Source organism: Dendrobium catenatum, unplaced genomic scaffold, assembly GCF_001605985.2.
Source record: "Dendrobium catenatum unplaced genomic scaffold, ASM160598v2 fragScaff_scaffold_1067, whole genome shotgun sequence".
Taxonomy (NCBI): domain Eukaryota; kingdom Viridiplantae; phylum Streptophyta; class Magnoliopsida; order Asparagales; family Orchidaceae; genus Dendrobium; species Dendrobium catenatum.
Window position 1 is genome coordinate 1,682,776 of NW_021319529.1, and position 8,723 is coordinate 1,691,498.

Sequence of the window (8,723 nt, forward strand, 5' to 3'; positions counted from 1 at the left end):
AAATTCTAAAATAAAATACTTATCTCATCTTTGAAATCTTAAAAAAATTTACACTTCTTTAATTTAAAATATTTTAAGGAGTTTGAATGCAGAGAGAGAGCTATTCGATTTTATGACTGTGAACAATAAAAACGCAGTAGTGAATAATAAAAGTGTTTTTACTATACTTTTATTGTTCACTGTCACATAACCAAACAATTCTTCGGATCCGAACTCCGCACGTAATAATCTCTCCAACCCATGACTGTATTCAGATGGCCAAATTAGGCTAGTATATCTTCTTTTTATCTTCATCATGCAAGTTTAATATTCCGGATAAAAATATCATCTTAATTGATAAATAGTTTCACACATATGGAGGAGAACATTATTTGATTAAAAATAAAAGATGTAGCACTTGGTTCAACATTTATTGCAAAAAGCTAATAAATAAGTTCCCTAGTTGCAGTATATTAATTATGCATAAAGAAACATATAACTCATACCTTCACAATTTGAGCCACTTAGGTTTACTTTGCTTCTTCTTGGCAGATTGTGCTGGCTCTGAAACATCTCGGGAAGCCTCCACTATGGGAATTTCACGGTCAGAATGAATAGGATTTATCACCTCACGAGCAAAATCTAACCCATTCAAGGACAACACATCTTCCCGAAGATAAGGCCCTGCACTTGCAACTTTGCTCAACACTGAATCTATAAATACAAAAAAATAAAAAATAAAAAAATTTTATTGACTTACATGGAAGATGAAATATTCAATCAAGCAAAGACAATGTAACACTTTCTGTAAGGCTCTTACAGAAAGCCCAACTACAAAATATATAGAGAACTGGGTTTCAAGTCGGTCTCTAAAACTGGCTTTGGCATACATCTTGTACAGGAGAGGCCGAGTAAGGATTTTGCATGAAATGTGTGAGGGTTGCTGTATCAGTGCGTGGGTGTAGTGTTAAATAAGTAAATGCTCCAACTTCAGGAATGAATGTAGCAAAAAAAAAAGTCCATGAAATTAGAATTATGATATAAACTTGGAATATAGGTTTACTTATAAACAAATTAATGAAATTAAAAGATATTATGATAAGAAGATAAATATTATATGCAGTTAGGAAATTAAATGGCTTGGAGAAAAGGGTAAAGAAATTGATAGTTTAGGATTTACAATATAGTATTCAGGTAAGAGTCATACAATAAATTGTATATGTGTGATTATAAATAAGAGATTGAATGATAATGTTGTAGAAATTAATAGAATTGAAGAAAAAATTATAGATTTAAATATTATTATTGTGCATGAGAAGGCTAATATTATGCGGAATAAAGCAGCTAGTAATCAACAAAATATTGAATGTATGTGCTTGAAGTATTAAAAGAAGGTTTCCTAAATCATGTTTAATCATTTAGGAAAGTTTCTTAAATTATGTTTATACTATTTAAAAAGTATTTAATTGTTTAAGAAATTTCTAAAATTATGTTTAATTATTTAGAATGTTTCCCAAATCATATTTAATTGTTTAGGAAGGTTTTTTAAATTATATTAGAAGAAAATCCATTCAAAATTGATTTTCTTTCCTCGTTGAAACCTTTCCTAATTGAATTATTTTTCAAATTAAGGAGGGAAACATATTAGGAAGGAGGCTGATTTTGGAGGGAGAGAGGAAGCTTATTTAAGTCCATAGTAGGGTTTATTTTAGGTTTATGTAGATTTTGTTTTGAGTGTTGTAGTTTTCTTTGTGTGAGGAATCCTAGCGGCGTCTAGGGTTTGGGAGAGGTCTTCATCTCAAAAGAGGATCATTATATCATGTTTTTGTTATTTGATTTCCTAATAATAAAAAATCTGTTTGGTGCTGAATTTCTCTTGTCGTTGGCTATTTTGCTGAATTTCTCTTTTTCGTTGGCTTTTTTTTTTATACCAAGGCATATCATAGTGGTGGGAATCTGCCTCTGATACCATATTAAGTTCAGAAAATTAAAGAAGGAAAAGACTATATTTTATTATACAAAACTATCCCTATTTATAGATCTATACAAGACAACATAATAAAGAAACAAATAATTACAGAATCATGCATAATTTCCCTAATATAATCCTTTCTAAATCAACCACCCAAATATTTAAGGAGATCGGCATGATCCAAGTGAGCCTCCCACGGATTCCTATCCTAGCCACGGGGTCAAGTGTCCAGGGACAACTGAGATTTAACAGAGATCAAATTAAGGGACGGTTGGGATTTTTAACAAATCCCAAGAGAACTATTGTATAGAGAAGTGAGATTTTTAAAAGACGTGAAGAATTTGTAATGCCGAGAGGGATTTAAAAAAGGTTTCAAGAAGACTCTAACCCCGGGTAACTTTGCGGTGAGGAACAATGTTGTCTAGCAGTTACAATATTGGTTTGGTTCCCATTATCCCAGAAAAGTAAATATTGTATCCTTGTAACTTCTAGGAGTATGATAATGATTTCTTCAAACGAATTCAGTATTGAAGTCAACATAATATCCATATAACTTCCACAAGACTTCTTGAAACAAGGTTTTATCATTTTTTTAATCTGTAGCCAATATTCTGTCTATAAGAATGGGTGTCATATAATTCAAAAGAATTTAGCTTTAAAGAATAGGAGAAATCATGTGCTAGGATTTACACACAGAAGTAGGAGTGACTGGGGAGAAAAGAGTTTAAAAGAAGTTTCTTCCTCATTACTTTTATCTGCTAAGTTTCTTGTTCCAATGAAACAATACTTTACCCCCAAAACAAAATCTAAAAAATCTAGATTACTCATCTATTTCTCTTGCTCGACTTGTTGGTCGTTAGTTAAATCTTTTTTGGGGCCTTGCGGGTGTTTCTAATCACATTGGCATAAGAATTTAAGGGACCAGAGAAATAAAAAATATCAAAAGCAATTCGAGTAAAATGCTAAAAATTTTAAAAATCACACTGATTAAGGCTTTGTTTGGGACAGCATTCCTCCTGCTTCTTAAAGTGACTTTTTAGTACAAACATTAAAAATTTTGTACAAGAAAACCGCTTTAAAAAGTAGTAAGAAAGCCGTCTCAAACGAAGCCTAAGAGCGTACAATAGAAGAGTGAATATTCAACACAATAAGGTCTTGCTTTCTTTTTTTTTTTTTAAAAAAAAAAAAATGTACTACAGGCTAGCAAAATCAGGAAAGCAACCTCTGTCAGTAATAACCTGAAGCCAAACATTAACACCAAGGAACTGCTTTGGTAGTGCATCCTAAAAAGAATATTCTATAAAAAATATAAAGCTCGCATAAGACAGTACATTATAATAAGACTAGGATAGGTAACCCAACCCTTCTGAGTTCATAAGACTTAAATTAGCAGCCTATTTCAGAAATATCTTTATTGTTCAGCGGATAATTTTTTTTTCAATATCGAACAAAACACGGACGAAGAAATAACCACAGATCATAAATGTTCAAATTCTAACAAATTAAACAAGAAAACAAACCTTTGGGGAGATCATATGAAAAGTATATTATAGCACCCGGAGCAAAGCCGGCTGAGTAGAAATCTTTTGAAAAATCTTTGATTTGTTCCTTCGGGGGAGTGGTATCTGCAGATCAATAGAATGCAATTTACATACTTCATTATGAATTGTAACTCCTACAGATTTCAAGATGAATCCCAGAAAATGTTTATACCATCTTGCTTTAACTAGAAGAAGGTCGAACTTTTAATCACAATAAATTTAGGGTCTGAAATTCAAAAACAACCATGTAGAAAAAGTGTCATTCAGACAAATGGTTGACAGCCAGTTTTTCGTCCCTAATTTCCTTCTAGACAACTTAAAAAGAGTTCTTAATCAATTAGCAAAATTAGTACAAGTTATACTATGTGCTTAACATGAAATTATGAAAACTTAACAAAACAAAGACTTGAGGCTTCTCAACCTCCTACAAATTTATATTTCAGCAGCTAATTTATCTCTTGTCCTTATTCAAGTTTAAAACTTCCATTAAAATATAAGAATAACCAAAAGCTGACGGAAATAAGATGAAGTACCAAGACAAAAATCATCGTGTCAAGGTAAAATATATTTTCTAGGATAAGAAAACTTTATTTAATATCAAAAATAAACTTGGGCAGCTGATTTGCGTAATAGCCTAAACTTTGAATAGAAAAAAAAAATTCTTTCTAATTAATTTTATATATGTCTAAAAATGTCCAATTGGCACAATAAAGCAAGAATAAAATCGATCTAGCATAAAAAGGAACAACACTAGGTTCCGAGTATCTCTAGAAAATATGGCGTTAAAATTACTTTGCCCAACTAAGGGTTCGTCTGGGATAGCTTTCTTACTGTTTTGCTTTTCAGATCATAACTATATTTTCTATTCGGTTACAGCTTTCTTGTTGCTTTCTCGTTGCTTTTTACAAATTTTTATGGTGGAATGCTATAGTTTACAATCCAAATTGCCAAGTGTCATAGCTTCAAGAAAAGAGCTGTTTGATTTAAAATATATATATATAACATCCAAAGTATCTTTTAAAAATATTATTTTTCCCATAGTAGCTTCATAACCATCTTTACAAAATACTGCAATCATTCCAAAAATATCCTAAATGAGTTAGGATGAGATAAGAAGTGATGTGATACCAGGAATTGTTTCGCTGAAAATTAATAGAAGTTCGTTAAAGTATTGATAATACAATCCCAAGCTTCGCTAATTTGACGATTCAATGAAAATCTTAGAAGTTAACAAAGTCTAGGCAAGCAACTTCAACTAAGTTTACAAGTTCTATAAAATAACATCTTCAATAAAGTAATGGAAATGAATGGTCAACAAGAATCCGGCGGTTAACAAAGTGATTGTCTCACCTTGAGGCCACGCTCATTCATCTACTTCTAGGTTCGTAGGGAGAAGAAGAAACATGCTAGTGATGAAACCACTCCGAGGACGACGATGCCGTAGATCCGTAGGGAAGAAGAGGATGGCGCCGGACGTGGAGGTGGTGTGTAATGACGCCCTTTGATGATCCACGTGTAGATGGAGAAATGATCGTCTATGGACTCCACTAAAGCTGGGAGGATCCGGTCCAAATACTCTTCGACGGTGTCATCGAAGTCAAAGCCGACGTCAAAAAAAGGAGATCTGAGGATGTTAACTCGTCCACGGTTGTCGTACTCAAACCCGAAATTCCACTCGGGAACTTCCATGCATCCTTGAAGAGGTGAAAGGGTGGTCACCATAAATAATTCTCCAAGGACGAGAGATGGGGGGCAGCGGGTTGTAGAAGGGGTGAGGAGGCCGGCGGTGGATGTGGGGTGAGGAGAGATGGGTTTAGAAAACAAAGATAAAAACTGAGAGAAATTTCAGTTTTGGAGAATTTCGGAGGGGAAATTTGAATTCCAATAAGAGAGTAATTAATTCCTTAATGAAGAATTAATGGGGAGAGAGAGAGGAGGCCGGCGGTGGAAGAAAAGGGAGGGGCAGAGGGATTAAACTGAAATTATTTCAGTTTTAATCCAAGTAGGAAGGAAAATTAATTAATCCTAATTTGAATTTCAAATTAGAATCAAGAGAGTTAATGTAGTAATTAAATGGGGGTCCACCAAGGAGGGGGCCGGCGGCATGCATAGGAAGAGAGGGAGAAATTTGGGGAGAGGGGGAAGGGATTTAAAACTTGATTTGATGACGTGGCAAGGGGCTTAAAACTCCAAATTAAATTGATTTGAAATTTATTCACTCATGAAAACTTTCATAATTTGGAATTCCAAATTTGGAAAGAATTCAAAATTTGAATTCTAAATTTCAAATTCAGCATAGGATGAAGGAGGGGAGTTGGCCGGAAGGGGAAGGAGCGGCGGGGAGGTGGTTGGCCAGGATGGTGGTGGTGGCCGGCGGCATGATCCAAGGAGGGCCGGCGGCTAGGGTTTGGGGAAGGGGATTTTGTGGGGTTTCTAATGAGAGGGAGATGATGAACAACAAATAAAATAAAACTAGAGAACTCACTAAGAGATCTCAAAGGAAGAACTCACTAAGAGATCTTTTCATGCACTCACAAAGAGAACAAAGAAAGCAAATTTCATTTCACTGAGCAATTGCAAAATACAAAGACCAAGCCTTTATATAGGCTCAACAAGCATACGGAAAGTAAAAGACTACAATGCCCTTGGGCAACAGTAAATTTTACATCTCGATCCGACACAATTGTCTTAGGGAGTCCATGGAGTCAGACGATCTCATTAAAGTAAAGTTTGGCAATCCTAGAGGCATCGAAAGTTTTAGCACAAGGGAGGAAGTGGGCCATCTTAGAGAAGCGATCTACTACGACACAGATGGAATCGTGCTTCCTAATGGTTTTGGGTAGACCTAGGACAAAATCCATACTAACGTCTTGCCAAGGGCAGTTAGGGACTGGGAGTGGCATGTAGAGGCCTGTGTTCTGTTTTCTCTGTTTAGCTAGTTGGCCGGTATGGCAACGTTTGATCAGTCTAGTGACATCACGCTTAAGGCTTGGCCAGAAAAATCTATACTCGACGATTGCAATGGTCTTAGCCTGTCCAAAATGTCCAGCTAAGCCTCCTGCGTGTAGTTCCCACACAAGAAATTCACGAAGAGAGGTGTTGGGAATACACAACTTCTAAGACTTGAATAAGTAACCATCCTCTAACAAGAAATCATCTACAGATGGCTTATCCCCCGCTATTAGTAACGCATATATTTCTTTAAAATCAGTACACTCTTGATAGTCATCCTTGATGCGTTCAAATCTGACAACTTCTGTTCTCATTTCTCTGGTGACCATTATCCTACGGCTCAAAGCATCGGCTGCTTTGTTTTCAATTCCGGCTTTATGTCTGATAGTGTACGAATATTCTTGTAAGAATTCAACCCAACGACCATGACGGGCGTTTAACTTCTTTTGGGAGTTGATGTATCTCAAAGCCTCATGATACGAAAATATTACAAACTCCTGAGGTAGCAAGTAGTGTCTCCAATACCTAAGGGACTGAATGATTGCATAAAACTCCTTATCGTAGGTAGAGTATCTCTGTCGTATGTCATTAAGTTTCTCGCTAAAGTATGCTACAGGATGTCCCTCTTGTGATAAGACTCCTCCTATTCCGATCCCTGATGCGTCACAGGTTACTTCAAACACTTTGGAAAAATCTAGGAGACGCATAATAGGAGCTTCTACCATTTTCTTCTTAATATCCTCAAAAGCTCTGGTCGCTGCAGTCGTCCAATGGAATTCTCCTTTCTTAAGATAATTAGTTATGGGGGCTACAATGGTGCTGAAATTTTGAATAAACCTCTGATAGAAAGTAGCCAATCTATGGAAACTTCTAACATCCCGTATATTCTTAGGTTCTGGCCACTCATTTATAGCTCGCACCTTTTCTGGGTCCGCATATATCCCCTGAGTTGAAATGATGAATCCAAGAAAGGTCACACTATCGGTGAGGAATTTACACTTAGCAGGGTTAGCGAACAGCTGTTCTCTCCTCAAAACTTCACAGACTTGTGTTATATGATTGAGATGTTGATCCACCAACGTGCTGTAGATTAAGATGTCATCAAAGTAAACTACTACGAACTTCCCTAAGAAAGGCCTCAGAACTTGAGTCATAACCCTCATAAAGGTACTAGGGGCGTTGCTCAGACCAAACGGCATGACAGTCCATTCATAAAGTCCATCTTTAGTTTTGAATGCCGTCTTCCACTCATCCCCTGGACGGATTCTAATTTGATGGTACCCACTCTTAAGATCTATCTTGGAAAAGAGGGTTGCTCCAGTCATCATGTCCAACATGTCATCTAATCGGGGAATGGGAAACCTATACTTGACAGAAATCTTGTTGATAGCGCGGCTATCAACACACATCCGCCACGAGCCGTCCTTTTTGGGAGTTAAAAGTGCAAGAACAGCGCATGGACTAAGGCTTTCCTTAATGAATCCTCGTTGTAGGAGTTCATCGACTTGTTTCTTAAGCTCAGAATGTTCAGTTGGGTTCATACGGTAGTGAGGGAGGTTGGGTAGGGATGCTCCTGGAACCAAATCTATCGCGTGCTGTATGTCCCGCAGGGGTGGCAGTTGGTTAGGCAAATCGTCTGGGAAGACATCAGCAAAGCTTTTAAGAAGAGGCTTAACAGCATCGGGGATTGGTTCTTTTTGGTCCTCATCTACTTCTCTAGCCACTAGGGCATACATGGGTGCTCCTTGGGTGATCTCAGTTTCCACCTCTTTCGCAGTCAATAATTGGAGACCTTTACTTTGCTTGACAGGGATAGGCTTTGCTTCAGTCTTGGGAGGTTTAGGTTGAGAGGGCATTAACTTGATCTTCTTTCCATTATGTTCGAACACACAGGTGTTCGTCCTCCCATAAATATGGACGTCATTGTCAAATAGCCAAGGGCGACCAAGGATAATTTGACCTACGTCCATAGTTAAAACATCACACCAAATCTTATCCTGATATCCCACAAATTCTATAGGAATAAGGCTTCGATCCTTAATTTCTATGGTAGTAGAGTTGATCCACGAAACCTTATACGGATTTGGGTGAGGGGTCACCTTAAGATTGAGCTTGGAAACCATGGCTGACGAGACTGCGTTGATACAACTTCCACTATCTATGATAACCTTGCAGCTCTTTTCTCCGATCTTAATGAAGGTATGAAAAATTGAGGTTCTACGCCAATCATCACTTAACTTAGGTTGGGCCAAAGCGCACCTAACAACTTGCAGGGTAAC

At 36.8% G+C, this 8,723-nt stretch overlaps 1 protein-coding gene across 2 annotated transcripts in view; it reads right to left on the reverse strand.

Moving 5' to 3' along the window:
• Window positions 1-309: 309 nt before the first annotated feature.
• The window catches only part of LOC110092403 (plant UBX domain-containing protein 1), a gene marked incomplete at its 5' end in the record, with an annotated part of 47,084 nt that continues 38,670 nt past the window's right edge, over window positions 310-8,723 (reverse strand). The window contains 2 exon segments of one of the 2 annotated variants that reach the window (XM_028698341.1): window positions 310-663; window positions 3,472-3,576. In XM_028698341.1, the coding sequence (XP_028554174.1) occupies window positions 488-663; window positions 3,472-3,576 (281 nt within the window). 2 annotated transcript variants of the gene reach the window in all.